The sequence below is a fragment of the Cygnus olor genome, chromosome 2 (assembly GCF_009769625.2).
Source record: "Cygnus olor isolate bCygOlo1 chromosome 2, bCygOlo1.pri.v2, whole genome shotgun sequence".
In the NCBI taxonomy this organism is placed as follows: Eukaryota; Metazoa; Chordata; class Aves; order Anseriformes; family Anatidae; genus Cygnus; species Cygnus olor.
Window position 1 is genome coordinate 74,807,496 of NC_049170.1, and position 22,076 is coordinate 74,829,571.

General features: G+C 35.8%; 1 protein-coding gene across 4 annotated transcripts in view; it reads right to left on the reverse strand.

Moving 5' to 3' along the window:
- The window catches only part of CDH12 (cadherin 12), a 542,156-nt gene that overhangs the window by 138,268 nt on the left and 381,812 nt on the right, over positions 1–22,076 (reverse strand). For all 4 annotated transcript variants that reach the window (XM_040548890.1, XM_040548889.1, XM_040548887.1 and 1 more), the window contains one exon: positions 18,823–19,238. In XM_040548890.1, the coding sequence (XP_040404824.1) occupies positions 18,823–19,053 (231 nt within the window). In that variant the 5' untranslated portion in view covers positions 19,054–19,238. The remainder of the gene's footprint in view (positions 1–18,822; positions 19,239–22,076) is intronic.

Consider the following 22,076-nt stretch of genomic DNA (forward strand, 5'->3'; position numbering starts at 1 on the left):
AAAGAATAAGGCATTCACTTATAGTGGACCTTTTTAAGCTTTCAGAATAGATTCATCCCTCGCTGGCATCCAGCTGGCCTTGTTTTGAGTGCTGCAAAATATGCTTGAAAAATCATCCAGAACAGACAAAGGAAAATATTTAAGCAAAAATGAGCTTTTGATTTACTATATGTGTGCCTTAAAAGTGCATATTTTTCATTTTAATGATATATTTACACAAAGCATGAATTGGTGTTGTGGGATGCTAAACACCTGTCACAGAATGAAATTTCTTGCAATGAAATCATGAATAAAATGTTTCCCAGCACACTTACAATCTTTTCAGGATGATTTTTTTTTTTTTAAGAATTCAATTGAATACTAAATTTGCTATAAATATATATATATATTTTAAAAAGAACAGAAACAGTGACACACCCCTGCTAAAGATTTTGAAATTCATAAATGCATCAAGATTTCTTTGCTAATTTGTTCATTAACTTAATGACCCACTTAGGCTGATCTTAGCCATCATAATTAATAAGGCATTATGACGCCAATCTCCCATAAGATAAAAATAAGATTAGTTTGTTTTAACCAATACTTCGACGTATTGAGGTTTTCATTACTGGAACAGCTGGTACTTGGAGAAATGGTAATTTACTTTCTTTTAAATTTGATACACCAGCTGCAGCTAGTAGTGGTATAGCCCTTCTGACTTCCTGTAGCATCTATTTTGTAGTCAGCTGTGCTAATACTATGGACCTCAGGTGAAAATGTTGGGGCTGGTGTGACTCGATTATTAACAGCCCTGTGGATCTGACCATGGAATATGGCATTCCTTGGGATTTTTCTTTCTTAGAAAAAACTCTGACCTGGTAAAGCAGAGATAGTAAACTAAAGATAAATGTTGATCAGCAGATGAGTATGTGTTCCAGCCAGGCTGGACTGTACAAAGCACAAATAAGAAAAAGATGCATGCCTATCTACAGACAGGTTACAAAGATGCAGTTACCCATCTCAGCTGGAGGATACTTCCCCCCGTCACTGCAATGCAATGCTCTAACACACACCCCTCCTCAGCACAACCACACAGACACACCAGAACCACTGAGGGAAGGTTGTAAGGTACTGCCAGATGACTTCCCAAAAGTGCAAATAAACCTTTGTACTCCCAGCATTACTAACTAAGTTTTGTGGACTGACACTTCTACTACCTTTCTCCCGCAGGAGAAGGAAATGTGCCATGCCACACCAGGGCAGCAGATACCAGCCCTTTCTCTACTTGGTCCATGAGAACTCCTACATTCCCTTGCTGAGCAGTACTGCCTGCTGTGAAAAGAATAAAAAGTACTTTCCCTGTGAACAAGCAAAGCAATAATCTAGTCACGGCAACAGCAAATTAGCAACACATACCAGCACTGTGGGGTGTATATAGGATTTGAGTAGCAACTCAATGCCTGTCCTGGAGGTATTACGGACTTTGAAACTGGAAAGCTAATGATACACCGATTCTACAAAACTGTGTTCGTAGAAGAGCTGCAGATGATAACTCTACATTAATTTACTCAGGGCATTATCATACCTACTTAGAGGAAAGGAAACCCAGACAAAGAAATAAAAGGGTAGAAAGTAACTCAATAGTATAATTTGTAAACAGCATTCAGTCAATGTAGTGACTTTAATGGCAACACTCTATCTTTTAGCTGTCTTGCAGCACAACAGCAGCTGTAGATGAGCATTACATTTGTTTATCATTTAAGCCACAGAACCTCAAACACAGATCATGGAAGTGAATCAGAATCATCTCACTTTATAAACCGGGAACAGCTAAGAAATGATCGATCCCAGTAACTCCAGCTGATGCTGAAGAAGAGCAGCTGATGATCTCGACAGAAAACACCACTAAAGCAAAGCTGACCTCCCTCCATATGAAACTGGGTCAGTTCAATGAAGGTTTAAGGATGAAAACACTAAAGGTCAAGACATAGGAATCAGAGCACATATGAGAAGAAAATCTGGATTATTTATCAGTGCAAAAGTAAATAATCAAATGAAGCTCCCCCAGCTGCTGGTTTTAAACACAAGCATACACCCACTTGTTTTCCATATGCCCATTTTAGAGTCATTCTTTTGTTGGTGAGACAGGGAGGATTTAAAAAAAAAAAATTAAACATGTAAATCATATACATTACTAATGGATGTTGCAAAACAGCTAGCAAATGTTTCCAAAAGAAAGGGCAAATGAATTTTACATAGCCAAGTATTTAAAAAAAATATGCATTTTATGAGAATCTTGAAGGAAAAAAACAGATGGAATTTCAGGCGGCATTCTACATACAAGATTTATCTATAAAAGATAGTGAATAATGTATGCACCCTTTCTCATCTCTTTCATATATAAAATGTTTTGAAATATTAATTTTTTTTTAGTTTAGACAAAATTATAGTGAATATTTTCATGATCATGTATTCAGGAGAAAGTACTGGCCTTTACAGGAATAAATACACTGTTAAGAGTTTAAACCAATATTTAGAAAATTACTTCTTGTTCACTCCTTTAACCCTTCTTTCATACCAAAATTTTTTTCTTGAATAATTCATTCTTGAGTTACAATTTTCTCAATTTCTTTCCTCTTTAAAAAATTTTAACTGGATAGTAAAAAATCTATTTAAATAGACCATATTTCATAAACCAAATGCATTAACAAATAATTTTTACTTTGTATCATGATTCTTTTAACTTTACATTGCCTTTCAATGTAAATGTCATGCCTTAAAGGCATTTCATGCCTTGCCTTATCAATCACTTAGGAAAGGATCACCTCAAAATCTATTAATGGAAATGGAAATCTCTCAGTGACTTCAACCGAAATTCAATTTGTCATCATTTTGTTTGTTCTTTATAATTTATTTTTTTTTCACACTGGAGAAAGTGATGGCTGAATGTGTTTCAATGAAGACACAGTTAAAAACAACAACAAAAAAGTTGTATGGGAGAATGCAACTTTTATTCAGGCATTATTTTGTAATTGTAATGCTCCCGTAGGCCTCACATGTTTTTTTTGTGCGCATACATATATACACATAGTGATACGCTACACTCTATGAACATAATTTGGAGGTTATTTGTTTAAAAGATGATTAACAACACAGCAGGACATACGCATGTGCATGCAATTGAAATTTTTGCTCAGACACTTCTCTCTTTTGCTTCCACTCCTTGGTAGCTCATTTCTTCTATTTCTATAGTCTCTCTGCCCTGCTTTTGTGCTAACTATGTAAAGACTTATTTTCTAGTACCTAGACTTTTCAATGGTTGTAGACTATGAGAGGTATGCATAACAAGCATAAGAATGTGGCATATTTATGCCATGTAAGTAGTATAAATATAAATCTTGATGTAAGTATCACAAAGAGCTACTCCAAAAGTGAGATCATCCTCTCATACTTCACACTACCATTATGCATAATTTCTTCCTTGCTTTTGGACACCTGACTGCATAAATCACTTCTGCTCTTCCTATAAGGACTGGAAAAATTAATTAAAGTTTAGGGAAAGAAGGCTGAATAAACATGGCGGCACTCACTTAGTCTTGGGTAGTTTCTCCATATCTTGTATTGATTAGCTTGGGGACACGAGTTAAATCTGTTACCAAGTAAATTGAATCTGTAAGAGTGGATCTGTAGAATGCACCAGCTGATGCTGAGGAACCAGCGCCCACACAAAATGTATCTCAAAGATTTTTGCTTCACACAAGATCTTGTCTGGTTGGATGGACTAAGTGGCAATTCATGTAGTTCATCCTCAGCTTATTTTTATCCAGAAGTTATCTAGTTTGTACCAAGATGTGTCTTAATTTGAACAAAAGTGCAGTAAGTCTGAATGATCAAGAGATTTGTTTCAAAGGTTTACTTTAGATTGGAGCGAAAATGCTCATGGAAATTCACCAGCCATCAGCTAATGCACAAATGCCAGAATTCTGAAACATGATCAGGGCTTCAGTAGGTAAGAAAGATAATATTCATCTTTTTATTTTGAGACACTCAATAGTATTTTTTTTAAAGAAAAGTCCTATTTATTTTTGGACACAGATCAAAACGAAAGTGGGCTTCAGTTTATGTTTGTATTGTAAACTAAGAAAATTCTCTTTGTGTAGAGATTTACAACTCTTCCCATCTGGTTATAAAATTAGTGTTGGCATAACATGAAGTAACATGGAATTTAATATGAAAAAATGAAATTTTACTTTTAAACCCCTGACTCTGAAGATCATTTTTCTGAAAAGCGTTAACATTAATAAAGTCAAAATGTGTAGGATATTAGCAACATTTAGACAAATGCCATTGTTATCTTTCTTTGTAGACAGTCTTAGGCCCTTGTTCAGCCTGTCCTTTAGTTTATAACACCGCTGAATATTAAGACTGTAAGTGACCTGCAGCTATTTAAACACATGACCATGTTATAACCTCAATGTCTTTGCAAAGTCCTTCTGTAATTTTACATGTATTTATCCATTTTACTTACTTTTTTTTTTTTTTTTCCTGAAGTTTGAGCTATGTTGCTAGACAGTAACACTGGAGATAAACTACTGAAGCAAGTAACTTCTGCATATTCATCTAACCCATAGCATGCCAGCTATCCATCAGTAACAAGCATAACAATAGAGCCCATACAAATGCACAGAATGAAAGAATCCTTGCATTCTGTCTTGTGGATACTGGGGAGAGTGCTAGCAGGATTTTTTTTCCCTTTAGTGTAAACAAAATTAATCTCTGAAATACACCAAATGTGTTCAGATTCAGTACATATTTCTTGTTATCTTGTTTTGTCTATAGGAAAAGTAATGCCTATTTACTTAGTCAAAAGTAATGGCTATTTACTTACACCATTATTTTTTACTAATTTTTAACTACTGATACTTGGAGATAATTAAGAAAATAAGCAGCTTGTCAGAATTATTTAATACACTGAGGAAATCATTACTTCTGAATCATTTTCTGGAGCTGGGCTCCCCAAAGAAACAAGTTAAAAATCTATTCCAAGAACAGAAGTAAAGAAGCATAAAGCAGAAAAGCAAATGGAGTATTACGAGTTTAACAGCACAATACTTTTCGTTGCCTGTTTTCTCTGTTATTCAAATAATTTTGTCATCTATTCTGATGATCCATGAATGTGGTAAGCTAGCAAGGAATTGACAGCATTGCCCTTTTCTCCCCTTCCCTTTTTCCCTTGAGCTTACTTCACATTGCAGTTACAAATTTGACATTATTAATGTCAAGACTAGGAATGGACTTGGAAGCTAAGTATTTAATCTAAAGAGCACTGCGGTGGCTGGATGTAGAGAAATTTAATCAGTAATCCTTTATTTCATTTCCAGGTAGGCAGATCTGCCCAGTGCTGTGTTGTTCAGTGCAGACAGAACTCCATACTTATCAATTCAGACAGTATCAGACTCTAGACTGTTATTTATTTAAAAAAAAAAAAGGAAAAATAAAATAAAATCAGAAGGATTTTACCCTTATTGTGTCTAAGGTTTCAATATTATTTTGATAATTACTCTGGTAGTTCAGTCTTTGCTTTGCTTCAATCCCCTGCTTATGGAAGGGAACTAATACTTTCTTGCCTCACAGAGCTGCTGCAAGGATAATCATTGCAATGTTCAGATGCCTTAGTGATGACGCCCATAAAAACACCCCTCTGAATTACAGTATTTTAAAGAGATGGGAATAAGTATAGAGGACAGAACAACCCATTTTGAATAGGATCAATTACAGATTCTTAAGAAAAGGAAAAAAAAAAAAGTTCCTCCAAACCAAAAGAATAAGTTACACATTTACTTATTTTCTAGTTGATGATATATCTAATCTTTCTACATTGGGTAACAAAAGTATGCTATAGTTGCTACCAGGCTCATGAAAATTTTGCACTCAGTGTGCCAAAGGAGGTGTGATGTTGTAAGGGAAATTCAGACCCAGGCCTAGGCCTACGTAACTTCCAGACATGGCAAATGAAGTGTTGCAATGAGCATGTCAAAAGGGTAAATAAAGTAAGCCAATCTTCTTTGTATCTCATATAAAAGAAGAACTTACTTTTGGTTCTGTGTTTTGCTATACAGAAAAGCCAGAATTATTGCTTTTAACATAGGTAACAACTGTGTCATTGCCCTTTAACTTTTAGATGATACAAAATTACTTTATCAGCATAGAAATTACTCAAAAGAAGTAAATACTGCACTTTTTTAAAAATGCCACAGTAACACATACCTTTACTGAAAAGACGTTCTCTGCAAAACTGGTCTGTGTTTCAAGGTTTCAAGGTTTCAGCATCTTTATTACAGTTCTTAAAGTGCACAAATGCTGTCTGCCAGAATTAATTAGGCTTATGTGTGAACATCCCGATTCCGCAAACACTCATCGATTTTCTTCTTGGACTCTACTACTGGCATCAATTAGCGTTAAACTAGAAGCAGTTACCTGCTGGTGGGATGATACAGCTGGATTTGACAAGCAGGAGCTATTAAATGGCTTATATTATAGTGCTGAAGAAGTACTTTAAGATTGTAGGAGATAAACATTGCACTAATAACTTAAATGAGAATTTTTTCTTGGCTTGCACTTTGCCAGTTTATGCTTCAGTTCTCACAACAAGAAAAACATAGTTAGAACGATTAGACTGCTCTGTACCACATTTTTTATAGTAATCCTTAATTCAAATAAGTTATAATGGCTAAATATCTATAGGATTATTTTTTTTTTGTCAACAAAATAACTCAAGTTAACTCTCCAAATCTGTATTTTGACACCCCAAAGAAAATGACGTTGGTTTCTGTATTACAAAATACTGAAAAACTATACTGTCTTCAACAGAGTAATTCTACATCAACACCAAGAAACAAAGTAAGGAAATACAATCAGCTTAGTGATCAACAGCTTACTTGGACAGCACTGCTGAAATGTGAAGACACCGGAAAAACAGGAACAGAGCAACCTCTGCTGAACAGCACAGTGTCATCCCCAGGGAATATTGTTTACTCACATGGTCACAGGGAGAAAAGGTTTTACTAATTACAACACATTTATTGACATTATCCTCTGAAATACTGGAACAGAAAATTCTCTCTCATCTTGCCTCACCTTAAGCTTCTTTAAAGGACAAGTAGAACTGATGACTAGAAAAACACTTCTGAAGAATCTGAGAAGTACAGAAAAACCAAAAGGCTTGTGTGCACTTTCCTGACAGGCCTAAATTCCTATTCAACGTGTACATAAATATCTGCTCTGCTTAAACTTATGTGGTTATTCATTCTGTATATAAAGACTGCATGCAAACATACACAGAACTCTGAAGGTTTTTAAATTTGCAAGGTAAACAAGGACTTCGTCCACATAAGAGAAGCAGAAGGTATAACAAAAACTCACTTTCATTTACTTTTGGCTTTTCAGCGTTTCAGGCTGCCAGATTAACATATAATGATTTCAATTCTTATCCACTTTAGAAGGTCGTTTCAGTTTCATGAAACAGATTGCAAAATATTTTAAATGACCTACTTCATTTTCTAAAAATAGCATACGATATGCATAAAAAGGTAAAACCATCACAGCGAGAAGACATGGGAACATTTGTGCTTTGTATCTATCTGTCTTCTGCAACTATGTTTGAGTTTGGGCTTGAGTGCAGGTACCTCTGCAGTTCCCGGACTCCCACATTCGTGCTGCATGTAGATGAGCTTGCTTGGGATGTTTCATTGCACCTGATCGGGCGGGTCCCCTCCCAGGCCCAAGCTGGCCTGACCAAAGATTGTGCTGGTCCCCTCTCACCTAGAGGCAGAGAAAGAACCATAGGGGCAATGTGGAAAACGGGGTGTGCAGATGCAGCACAAGCTCAGTCCCTAAGCTAACAGTAAGTATGGCTGCAGTCATGCATAGTATCGGTGTCCAGCCTGTAGGCCAAGTTTATCACTAATGGATCCTCTGAGGGGCTTGCAGGGCGCCTTCAGGAGGCTCAGCGAGCTTTTTAAGGAAGATCCTCACCCAACTTCATGGACCAGAAAACTACAGAAACAGTTAGAGTGAAACAGTAGGTAGAATGAGAGCTACTACCTACAGATATTCACGCTAAGAATGAATATTTGCAACACTTTAACAAAACACTTGCTAGTTGGACATTTTTCTAAACATCCCATTAGATGTTGACCTGCACTATCATTTTAAACCTCCCAACCTAATATTACTGCTAATAGATCCACATTTACAAAACAGCCAGTACATTACTATGTGAAGTACTGCAGATGTTTGTTTTATATGTATATGTAGTTTATATTTTTCACAAAAAAATAATAATGAGTAAATATATTTTTCTGTTTAGAACTTAATCATTCCTTGATTATATCCCTGCTCAACAAACCATCCAAAGGACTTTCAACGAAGTTAAAGGAGTCACTTTTGTGGACAAGACCAATATAACTGAGTTCTCTCCCAGGTGATGGAGAGCTTCTGTCGTGATCAGTTATCACACTAGTATTTTCTGCAATGCTGCACTGTGTGCCTTCAACCCAGAATTGTGACTCTGGCAAAGGTGAAAAGTGGGTACCTGGAGAAAGGTACAAGACTGCAGCAAGAACAGTTCACAACAGTACCTTCAACTCTCCAATTGTTTGTGGAGACACTGTTGGTGACTCTGTAGTTACTAGTCTTCATCAGGCTGTTCATGAACTTCTTCACTCATCTTACAGACATGAACGATTCTTATACGCACTACACCCTTTGGCAAGGAGCTCCCAGTTTTGGATTTACACATTGTGTGAAGAATGACTGCCTTTTCATTGCTGTTAATGTGCTTCATCTGATGGCCCCCATCTCGCACTGGTGAAGGGGGTTTCCTCCCTGTCAGCCTCACTGCTTTGTTCTAGATATTATGGAGACCTATTGTATCTCCTCTCTTTGTCTCTTCTTCCAGGCAAAGGTATCCCATCTTAGCCATTCCTCGCTAAGGACTCAGTCCAAATGTACTGATCCTCTTTGTATCCTTCTCTGTACCTTTCCCAGTTCTTCGGGACACGTATTCTCTTTGAGACCACAGATAAACAATTTGCCCAATGCTGAAGTTTAGGGTTCACCAGAGATCCAGATGCAAAGCTGTTTAATGACATTTATTTTCTTCTGCTGCTGCTAAGAATTCTTAACATCCTGTTTGCTTTTTGGCAGTCACTGCACACTGAGCAAACAAGCATACACGTATTATAAAAAAAGATCTCATTTGAGTGAGATTATTGTTGCCTCAGAGCACAACATTTTATTAAGTTGGATTATTACCTTCCCCCAGTATGTATCACTTTATATCAGATTTCATCTATTTTAATCCTCATCTTAATAAGGTCTTTTTTCCCATTCTTACTATTCAGCCTTTGTCATTTCTATCTCAAACAATTTAGCATCACCAGCAAACATTGTCACCTGGATACTTACACCTTTTTTCAGATCATTTACCAACATGTTAAACAACCAGCTTGGTCCCAGCTTAGATCCTTACTGATAATTAATATAACCCTAATACTGCCCAAGACGAAAAGCAGTTATATTTTTTTTCAGTGACCAGTTAAATATTTTCATGACAATATGGGTGAATAATACATCTGTCACTGAAAATCTATTTTTAACTCCAGCTTGCATGTTCAGGGACTGACAGCTAAAAAAGTACAATGTACTGGCACAGGAACCTAGAAGAAACCCAGAGGAAGAAAAATTGTATGTTTTAACAAGCTGAAGGAAAATATTAGTGCAGCAAGAGACTACCATGCATACTGCAATGTTATGTACTGGGTGTCCTTTGCAATCCTGCTTTCCTGCCGTAGGGGCAGGAGTCCCACCAGTTCTAAAAGGACCAAGATCTCGATGGCCTCCATTTCTGTCTATCTAAAGCTTTATGGTTACAATTTCTGATTTTGTATAAATAATTCTTTTTTGCCATCTTACTTCATGAATATTTCTTTACATATTATTCCAGCTATTCTGGTTAAACCCGGTTTTCTCCTGTTAAAATTTTGTCATACAGCAAGAATCAACAGGTTTGTTTTTTTCTTCCATGCACTTTTGAAATGAAATCTTCTCCAGAAGAAAATGAATTTTAAACTGGTGACTAATAAATAAAACCATATTATGTTTACTTTCAGCCTGTGTAAATGCTGGTAGACGTTTTCTTCACTTATTATTATGTCTTAATATGCTTATGTCCCAGCATCAGGAGCTGGGAGGGGACAGACCCAGGACAGCTGACCCAAACCAGCCAAAGGGGTATTCCATACCATCTGACGTCATGCTGAACAATTAATATGGGGGGGGCTGGCCAGGGTGGAGGGAAGGACCACTGCTTAAGGATGGGGTGGGCATCGATCAGCGAGTGGTGAGCAATTGCATTGTGCATCACTTGTTTTGTACATATTATTATTATTATTATTATTAATAATAATTAATAATAATAATATGTCCTAATAAACTGTCTTTATCTCAACCCACAAGCTTTTACTTTTTTTTTTTTTTCCAACTCTCTCCCCAGTCCTATGTGAGGGGGAAGGTGAGTGAATGGCTGTGTGGTGCTTAGCTGACAGCCGGGTTAAACCACAACAATCTTGTACCCCTAGAAACAGCGTAATCCCCATTTTGCAAATGACTCTACAACATTATTGGGTTATTTGGTGCTTTATATTCTATATTTAGAATAAGTATATGTTCAGAAACAAGGGACATTAGAGAGAGACCTATGCAATGGTGTTCCTATAAAAATATTTTCTACTACTAGGACATGCAAACAGTATTTTTATATATTAGTCTTTCTCCAGTTTTTGTCTTGTCACATTCTTTTTTTTTTTTTTTTGACTTTTCATTCATATTGTTTTATTTGCAGTTGATTTTCCAGGTGGAAAAAATGTAATCTGAACTGTTTTACTTATAAATTAATGTAGAGCAAAGACAAGGAACATTTATGGAAGTAGTCCCTTTTGTTAGACTTCTGCCAACGTATATGGAAAAGGTAAGCAAGCTTTTGGGTACACAAGGCTTACTTCAAATCAGAACAGAAGCTGCAGAGTTCACAGTTACCTAAAAGTTGGGTTCCTACTCAGAGTTTAATTGGATATGCAACAGACCCTCTGTAAGGCACAAAGCAATTGTGTATTTTGCAGCAGAGTGGATGTCAGGCTCAGGGAGACAGCAAGAAGGATTAGGGGGTGGTTGTCTCCAGAGGGAGAAGAGAGACAGGCTATTTACAGCTTCTGCAACATGCAGGTGGGTGAGGGAGAGGGAAACTGTACATGCCATAAGACCTGTTCCCAGTCCACTGATTTTTATATCAGATAGAGTTACGAATTGTGGTTTGATATATGTACTTCAGAAGCACGGGGTTTTGCACCTTAGGGCTTCTGCTGTGAAAAGAGTTTTGGGGCCCTGACTCACAAACTGTGCTAGACATGACTGCAGCACCTGACAAGACTGTCAATCCCAGTCATTTTAATTTCCATTTATAACTTGTACATATGGATATTAACTTTTGTGACTGAAAAGTGTGTAATCTTGCTCATTTGCTTCTCCTATAGGCTGGTGCTGGACACCTCTTTAGAAAAATTTTTTCTTTTTCTTTAAAAGTATGTCTAGTTAATATTTAACTGAAAACATTTGCTGGGAAATATTTTGGTTTCAGCATTTTATTAGAAAAAAATGAATTTAGGTTTGAATTGTGTTAATAAAATATATTTTATACTCATACATTATTTTTGAATTTCAATGGTGATTTTTCATGGTGTTTTCATGAATTGTAAATTATTCTGTGTATTGTATTAAAGCAAAGAATTTTAATTATGGAAATATTCACCTTCACATTTTAACACCTATTTTTATATCTTAAGTGGAATTACAAACTAAATTTTATAAATCTATATTTCTGAAACTTGTTCACATTTTCTTTTTAAATATTGTTTCTATACCAAATCAGCACCCCCTCACAAAACAAGCAAAAGAAGCAAAAATGTCTACACTTTGAAAAATAAACCTCTCATTATGAAATCATGACCTTTAAACTAGAACCCCTATCATCTAGCAATTCTTTCATTAGTATTTCAATTCAATTTTCCTATGAAGAATTTACATTTTTGTAGTATGTTTGAATAAAGTATTATGCTATCCCCTTGTTATTTAACCCCTCATATCTTGCAGTGATCATAAATTTTATTCCATTTCTGAACCTCCTAATTACTTTGGTTTACATATTCTTCTCCAGATACAGGAATGACTACAGGTATTTAATAGTTTTCCATATTTTGCTGTCTGGCTAATTCTATTTAATTTCCTAACTGGCATTCTGATGCTCTTCCAGAAAGGAGATCTTGTGATCTCAGCTGGTTTCTCCTTCAGTTCAACTGCAATTGATGTTATAATGTTTCATTAGTTATAAACTCAGTTTTGAGTTACTGATGTATATAACATGTCTGTCTGTGTCTGAGCTGCGTATTGGAAACACTATCTGGCTGCCACATGAGTCAGCAGTTCTTAGACAAACTCCAGATTTACATTAAGCAAATTTCAAATCTTCAAATTCACTTGGATTTAAAGAGCGGACTATATTTTGGATTGTCTGTGTGCCAGGACCTCCAAATATACTTATAAATCTTTTTTTTCTAAAATTGTCCTTTCATAAATTTCCTGATGCCAATGAGCTTTCTGTCCAGATGAAGCCATTTGTACAATAATACTCAAAAAAAGAGCTACCATAGATATAAGGCTTTTCCTTAGCAGTTTAATTCCAACAACCTCATTTGTATTTCTCCATCTGTGATGACGATATAAACTTCAGATGCATGCTGGCACCATCCACTCAGTTGTGTTCAGAAGTCTTTGAGAGCTGGTGACAGAAAACCTCCGCAGGCTTTCAGTCTCCTATGCTGATCACTAAATTCAAGGCCAATACAGTATGCTGGGTTTTAGAGTTTTAAGTGTTTCTATTTGTGACTTCCTTAGCAGCCCTGAACAATCATCACAGTCTTTCAGAACTCCTAAAATGTGGGTTACAACTCATGAAGTTGAACATTCCTTTTTATTTTGATCTCTCTTCAACCCAAATTCACTCATTCTCTCATGCAATCAATGAAGACATAGTTTTCATCTGTTTGATCTCCAAATGCCTCATATAATTTTCATGAATGCAAGAACCACAGGCAGAAGGTGTTGCCATTATAAGTATTTTGCTTCTAATTTTCACACTATAAGCTACCTAAGTAAATCAATATGTGAAGTCACTAGATCAATAAGAAACATTCTGTTGTATGCAAGTTGCTCATCTCTACCACACATGACAGTAAAACTGACTCTTTATATACCTCATAAAAAGATGAGCTTGCAAAAGTAAACATTAAATGCTAGTCTGACTTGCTCATGGGAGCTTTGCATTTCTACTTCCATCTCACAGTTTCATGTGCAGCTGTCAAAACTGCTTTGTGTCTCACATACTTCATGCAATATACAGTTTGCAAAGCTTTCAAAGTCATCACTTTTTTCACCAAGCAGCAATAAGTAAGGGAGACAAAGGTCTCAACTCGACTCAGTGAGATGCAAAGTCCAGAGCTCTGGTCCCAGTTCTGATTTCTCTTACACCTTTTTGCTATTTCATATTTCTCCATCTCTTTCATTACCTGTGAGAAATTGTGACAACGTTTTTAGTTGAAAAAGTGCATGGTATAAATTCAGTCCGTTCATTTAGTAAGCCAGGCTAATCCAATTATGTGTGATTCCCTGATCACACTTCAAATCATCTAAGGACAAGAATTTCCCCATGACGCTTGCAGACAGGGGAGCGTATACGAATTCCTGTGGGTTAAAGATGTTAGGAACAAAACTGCTCCCATAACTACTATTCCAAAGATCTTTCAAATTAAAATCATCCAGAAATTAGTAACTGGAGGGAATTAACACTTTACTGGTAGCAATCCCTGCAACAACTCTCACCTCCTTGAAGATGGTACTGAGCAAACGTCTATTGAAGATGATATACAGCTCTCTCTCTAGTACTGTTACTTCTTGCTGTTCTTTGTGGGCATAGAATCTGATAAGCTAGGAAAAACTCTGTTGACAGCTTTAAATGAAATATTATCATGACCATCTTAACAGGAATCTAGTAGAAATACATACATGCATAAATCAAACTAACTAGCATACAACCATCAACTGAGATTTAGTCTTTTTTTTTTTTTTTCTACTTCAAAGGGCAGTAGCTTTCAAATTCAGTGCATGAATTTATTTTCCTTTATTTCTATTTTTCTTTCAAGTTAACTCAGTGCTTGTGGATAACACCTAAATGATAGCCACAGTACTGTAGATTTCTTTGTCTGAGAACAGACTCTGCACAAGCAGTGTAAAATTTCCTTCACAGACTGCCCTACCATCCAGACACCTGAGAGGATGTAATAATAATATAAAAATAAGTGTAAAAATAATAATATAAAAATAACTAATAATAATATAAAAATAATAATATAAAAATAACTGTAAAATTTGAGTGCATATCCAAAAAGAGGTGTTGATTTAAGCCTGATGGAAAATGGCCAACATTAATTTTATTAAATTAAAACCTATCCACTATAAAATGCATAAATGAGCTCTGTGTTCATATTTCAGATGCAGAGGATAAATTATTAGACATCAGAAAAGCATTCTCTTCTGGTCACAGATATAGAGCCCTGCTTCCACCCAATCAGCACAGTGTCTGCCTTGATATATGGGGTAACCTCTGAAGATGATGAACATTTCTCAGGACTGAGTCAGATAAAAACTGCCATACTGCTATGTGCACCCCACACAGCCATAGAGCGGTTGTAACTACAACTTTTTCCAAGTGGTGGGGATCACAACAAAGAAGTCTGGATTGGTTTGTACGTGAGCATGTATAACATAGCAGAGGTTTAAAAGAACACAATGATGCAAAACTTACAGGTTTTTCATTAGCAAGCTAATACTTGGCAAGCTGAGAATATTCAGTTGTTGCACGTTTGAAAACAGAAAAAAATGGCTATTATCTTGAAAAATATTTCACAATGCACCCAGGTTGTGCTCAGTACAAGTTGCCACGTGCCTGTCTCTGCAACCTTGAGGACAGCCAGGAAAAACCCTTGCCAAGAGCTACTGTGCGGGCGTACAACATGTGAGAAGGATGTGATGTGATGTGTTAACACACTGGCAATGCTTATGTAAATGGAAGCATGCTACATGCTTAACGACTAAAATTGATGTTTTGTTGGTATTATATTGATAATGAAGAACCTATACTGCTCTCACCTATTTTGTTCTCTTGAACCTTCATTTTTATTATGCTGCCCCTGCATATCACAGAAAAATGAAGAAAGATTTCAGTGAGATTTATAATGTTCCAGCGGGGCTAGACCCCCTTAAGTTACCCTTGCATAAGGGCAATTAAAACTGCTACCTTTTTAGTGGTTTAGAACTGTCCTGGGACAGGGCTGTGCTTGAGGATCAGATATTCTCATGTTATCTATCACCCTTCAGTGAGGACTAAGGATCATCACAAGGAAAGAATCACGAACTTTTTTTATCTTAGTCCACACATTCTATTTTGTGTGGCCTTCTGGAGCTTCACAGTACAAGAAAAAACAAAGTACACATAGGTTTATTTTACAGCAAGCTTTCCAACATCCCTCCAATTTGGATGGGTCACATGGCACCACAATATTCCAATTTCCCATTTTAGACAAGGTTTGCTAGATGGATCTCTAGTAAAGGGGGTTCTCTTTTGCTTAGCAACCTGTTGGATCTTTATGGCACTTCTGTGCTATGCAAGCATAGGATTTCCAGACCTTTGATTTAATATTCAGGTTAAATGGCAAAGTATATTAAAAGTTTGTTTTTTTTTTTTTTTACTGTCAGCTTTCAATGTGTCAACGTGAAGCACTATTTCAAGATCTCTAACTGTGAGCTAGACTAATCCCCATCAGTTTCTAAACCATATTTTGATTTGCAACATGACACTTCTTGAGATAGTCTTCTAAAAACAGACATAAAATGAATTGAGTGTGTTGGCCGATAACAGCTGACATTACTGTTGTAAATCTGTGTCCTCTTTCAGGTGCCTTCCAAAATTAACTAGTCAGCCCTAACTGTTCAGTGAAATTGTCAGCTGATTTAATAGACACATTAAACTCCTATTTATAAATTACTGTGACAATATTAGTGCAGCAGTTCCATAATAAGTAATATGAACACCTATGCATCTGCCACTATATTGTGCCTGGCTATCATGGCTGGAAGAAGAAGATTAAAAAAACAGCAATTCCAGGACATGTGAAATATCTCGAACTCTATAATATACTTAATATCACTTTAAAGTAAACCAAAAAAGTATTACAAAAATAATTAACTTTTTAAAAATATATGGTTGTGGAATACTGCTAAATTATAATAAACATCAAACATTTATTTCTGCAATCAAGAACTCAATGTCATTTCATATATTATTTTTTTTTCCATGATTTAAAAAAATGAAGTATGATATAAATATATTAATTAGCCACTGCTGAGTGTATTTCAGTATGTTGAGAACAGCTTATATTTGTATTATGCATGACTTTCACTATCTGGATTTAACAGCACAACTTCTCTAAATAACTTTTCCCATTCAGTGTTCTGCCTCTTTGAGAGCTTTATGGAAAAGAATAAGAAAATAGTAACACCTCCATCGTCTCATTTTCTTTTTCTTTTTTTTTTTTTCCTTTTTTAACTCGAAGAGTTTAGGTGAAGAAGATGCAAGTTATTTTTTGAGACACAAAATATACCAGAATAAACATCAAATGGATGCTTGGCAGATAATAAACATTATTTCAAAAAATAACCATTTAGAATGGATTGCATATAAAAACAGATTTTCTGACAATAGTGCTGATGTATTAAATTAAACATCCTAATGTATTTTGTGTTTCACCACCAAGATCCTCCTGAATTTTATCAGGTAACAGCATAACATTTACTTCTGGTATATGATAACCTTTCAAGAAGCATCACTATTATGTATACTACACTACCATTCTATCTTTCATCATGTTTGAGAAGCATCTTTTCAGCAACTTGATACAGTTCAAAAAGTTTTAAGAGTTAAAAACATGCCCATTATATCTGTGATGTCATAAGCGTTACTTTTAATAGAAAAATCCACTAATTCTAAAGCTGCTTATGAGCTCAAATTCAAATGTATTGATAATAGTCAATTTTATGGAAAAATATTATTATTTTGGCAGCTTAGAACTGACCCTAAATGACTATCGAGACTATCTTATATAAACGCATAAAAACTAATGTATTACAGTGGTGCATCGATAGCATCTCTGTCTTTGGAGATAAAAAGCTCAGCAATCCTGTTGCCTGTGCTACAACATTGAACACAATTAGAGTCCCTGTTTGCATCTTTAGCTAGTGGCTAGAACAGCGATACATGTTAAAGAAAGGATAGTTAGTAGCAACCGGACATCACAAAGATGCAGTTTTTCATTATGTGATTGCCCTGACTTCAGCTTGTAAATGAAACTCATCATATTATCTTTGTGATATAAGCATACTGTTTTGCAAATATTATTGGCTCATATATTTTAGTGTTTATCACTAATGTTTATATCTGTAATATTAAAGTATATTTTTGTCTGGTTTGTCCAAACACCTAGTGAACCACGTGTACTCTTATGCTGTTCTATTTGTACACTCTCTACTTGTAACAAATTTCTGGAAGGGTAGGAAGGAAAATTAACTTTTTGTGAATTTTATTTATATTAAAAACAAACTAACAAACAAACCACCCATTCACAGCCTTTACATTAAAAAAAAAAAAAAAAAGAGAGAAAGAAAAAAATAAAAACAAGGTATTAAAGTAAAAAACTGAAACATGACACCTTGTGTTTTTTTGGAAGGTGAATCTGAACCTCAGTGTCCAGGGAAGTGGCATTTAGGGACCTAAGAAATGCATCCTTAACCTCTTATTTTCATTGAGTAAGGGCCTTTACTTATATTGAAAATTATACATAGCATGCGATTATATGCTGTGCTACTATTTTTTCTGAAAGCTCTGTTTTCTAAATTCACGCTGACACCCCTCAAAGAACAGGCTATCAAATTACTTATGCTCTATTGTAGAAACAGTTTTCACAAAATGAGAGAGAAAATTGCATAAATTCTCTGCATGTGTAAGTTTGCATGCCTGTGGAGAGTATAAAAGCTATAATGCAAGACTTTGAATTACGAAGCAATATATCACATAAGAAATATATGAAAATGATCAGAACAATCAGAAAGAAATGCAGCAAAAGATACTGAGTCACAATATAGCACAGCAAAAGCAGATACCTGTGTTGTCTGAAAACAGATTTGCAGTAACCATACTAACCAGAGAAATAACTGTGTGCATTCTGGGCTAGAGACTTCTGGGTTTAAACCTTATCCCTGATATCAGTCTGACTTTCATTGCTAAAAGTCAAGTATGCTGTTACAGTAGACTGTTAACGTTAGTTGTGGTGCACCACAAAGTTATCTCAGAACTTCCCAATTTTTTTGTTTTATGCCAAAACCAAGGATAAAGAAATAAGACAGACATACAAAGGCAGAAAGTAAATATTCTAAACTTGAACACCAAAAATAAAAATCAAGTCTATAGCAGCTATATAAGAGGCTGAATGGTGAAGGGGATGGACAGAGGGAACTACTACCAGCTGAAGATTTGCCTCATCAGAAACAGGTACATATTTATAGCACATTGCACTATTTGTCCTTGTCTTTTGAACTTTTAAAGAAAGAGTAAAAAATTACCTTTCCCACATACTGAGGTTCGGAGCCCATGTACTCCTCCAGCACAAAAAACTGGTTCCACACCCAGCCTCGTTTGACTCGCTGGACAGATGACCTCCTCCCTGGCACTGGCACAACATTGTCTCTTGGCTCTGCTTCTAAAGTCTGTTGTGGCTCTGGATGCAGTGGCGTTAGGAGACCTCCATCAAACAGGACCCAGAGAAGCAGGGATAAGCAGTTCCTTGTAAGCATTGGCAACGGCTTCCCTACAGCAAGTAATAAAAACTCCAGCACTTAATGCAGAGCAGAGGAATCCAGGTTTGAGGTGTCTGTGGCCTCCACCACTTAGCTTCTGATTTTATTGCGGAAATGCTAATGCACGCATTAATCCTTCTGATGACAAGGTTTTTGCCACATTAAATTCCATCTAAAGGGACCTATAAAAGAGATTTACATGGCAACATCAAATTACATAAAATTACATTGAAGCATTCATCAAAATTCTCACACCTAGTTAGTTTCTAGAGACAGAAAGAAAAAATTAGGAATCACAGTTTTAAAAGCGATTACCATTTTGATTGTAGCACTGAGCTGCTCTAGAATATGGTGTTGTTAGCATAGGAATAGCCCATTCTTGGCCTGCTTACCATCATCTGTGTTTCTGGTTTAGGGCAGGCCCACACCCTCTGCTCTATGACCCTGTTAACCAACAAACCCATTGCCCATCAGTGATGTCAAAAGTATTTACTCTGGATTCACACATGAAATGTCAGGAAAGAGAGGACCCACCCTTCCATCCCGCTGCCAAGAGCCAGGACGCTTCACTTTTTGTCTCTGCCAGAAAAGTGCTTTGGATGCATCCTCTTTCTCTTACTACGGATGGACATGGACAAGGCTTATACTGAACCTTGGACTCTGGAGGACAGATTTGTATGGATTCCACGGGAATTAATAAACGAGAAAGAGTGCACATACAGCTAAACCCCACAGTGCTGCCAACACACAATATGCCATCCAGGACTGGCATTCTCTTCTCATGACAAGCCTTGTATCAAAACAGTAGTTGTGTTGCTCTTCAGCACTACTGTAAAATAAAATACATTAAAAAAAAAAAAAAACAACACAGTCCTGATCTATGGAGAAAATGATAGAACTGCAGTCAGTGTAGAAAATGAAACAACACAGAAGCCAGTAAGGTAAGACAGTGATACTCATTTATACTGACAAATGCCAGGTACACAGATTAAAAATAAATCAGTGCTAACTAACTACAGGGCTGAGACAGAACTATCACATCAAGGTGACAATTAAAACGGTGGTGATCCTTGTAGCAGCCAAATGCCATCAGCAAAGAAGAAAAAAAAACCTGAAGGAATTGTTATGCTATCACGTTGCTCTGTTTATACCAGCACGGACCATTTGAACAGAAAGGCAGATAAGAAAGAATGCTGTGTTTTTCTAGCCACAGTGTAATTAACAGAGGTGCTTTCTTTTAGTATTTATGAAAATCTCTGATTCATTGTCTACAATTAATAAAATGACAGTGCTAAAGGATGTAAATATTTAAATACGATGAATGTAAATATTTAAATATTATGGAGTGTGAAATGAGTTCAATAAAATGTGCCTCTAGCTGTCATTTCCAACTTTGCACTAAGTTCAGCACCAACAAAAAATGGTGAAAATGAGCACTCACACCATCTAACAATGTTGTGATGCAGCCCACAATAAAGTCACTGTGAAGACTGATAAATCGATGGAGTTCATGTTGAAACAAAAGAAGCTATTCTAGAATTTAGAACTAGACAATAAACAATAGCAAAACATCTATACATTGATATTAAGGTGGGCCTCAGTAAGTACTGAGGGAACATGGAGTAAAGAAAAAGAAAAAAAAAGTAAAGAAAAAGAAAAAAGAAAAGTAAATATCATGTTTACTTTTCCCACTTTTCTAAGCTACTGATGCTTCCTTTAATAGACAGAACGGCTTTTATGAAGCTATCCATGACTATGCTGGCCCCAGTGCAGGTGTTAATTCTGAACTCTCACATTTTCATAATTCTCAGGACAACTGTTTGATGAATCCTTTCCCTTCCATGGCTCTTATTCATTAAGGATGGATGACTGGCAGCCTGCATGTTGCACTCATTTGAACAGGCGGGGATTGAAGTTGTTTTCTGACAACTAAAATTTTTATAAACCACTGTTCTATGCTAACCAATTTTAAATCCCAATGTGTATTGAAGTCTTTAAAATGAATTAATAATCCTGTCTCATTAAGACCTGCAACCTAGGAATGAAATGCCAGCCTACTCCATAGGTCTGCTGTTTGTCAGGTACAACAAATTCTACTTCTAGGATTTAAGATGGATGCATTTCACATTTTAAGAACAAAAATACGATTTATATCAATATGGAATTCACCACTTGGTTAGGGCCATATTGTGCCATTGATTTTTAAGTAGAAGTTTCTCCCAGATCAATAAAGAGTTCTGCTTAGAAATCAATGGCATGATATGGACCTCAGAAGAGAAGACATGGTAAAGTACCTAATCATATATATTTTCTCATTTTCAAGCACTGCCATAGCTTATATTTTCCTTATAAATAATACCATTACTATCCATAGCAATAAATAACATTTAAATTCTTTATTTGTTAGCTACATGGTAAAGTATCTAAATAGAAAGGACTTATAATTGGAACACCAAATAATGAGTTTTGAAGAAAAACAAACTAACAAATAAAACCCTAGAAGAATAACCGCAGTTCCTATTCTAAATACAGAAAAAGATTTCCTGTTCTAATGAGAAAGGTTATATTTTGGGTGTTTGAATTCCTTCAGAAAGGATTAAAAGTGAGAGAACTCCTATCTGCTCATGATCCTTTTCTAAAACCAAAAAAAGCCACATTTTTTTCTAAATTTCACTCAAGACATTTCAAATTTTTTTATCTACAGCAAAATATTTCCAGGTACCATGCATATGCCAAAGTTCTCATTTGCGTTACTGTTTCTATTGTATGAATTTTATTCCATCAATAAACCTTTAAGACTGGACCATACCATACTAGAGGGTGGGGTGTCCAAATGAATATTTGGAATTTATTTCTGTTATCATCCTTATTTACAAATTCACATTACTTTTTGTGCTTCTCTCTCTTCAATACACTCAACAGCATATAACATCAGGTTCAGACTGTGTTCATCCATAATTCAGTTAAAAAAAAGCCAAACTCCTGTGCCTCTCTTGATCCATGACTGCAGGATACATGCC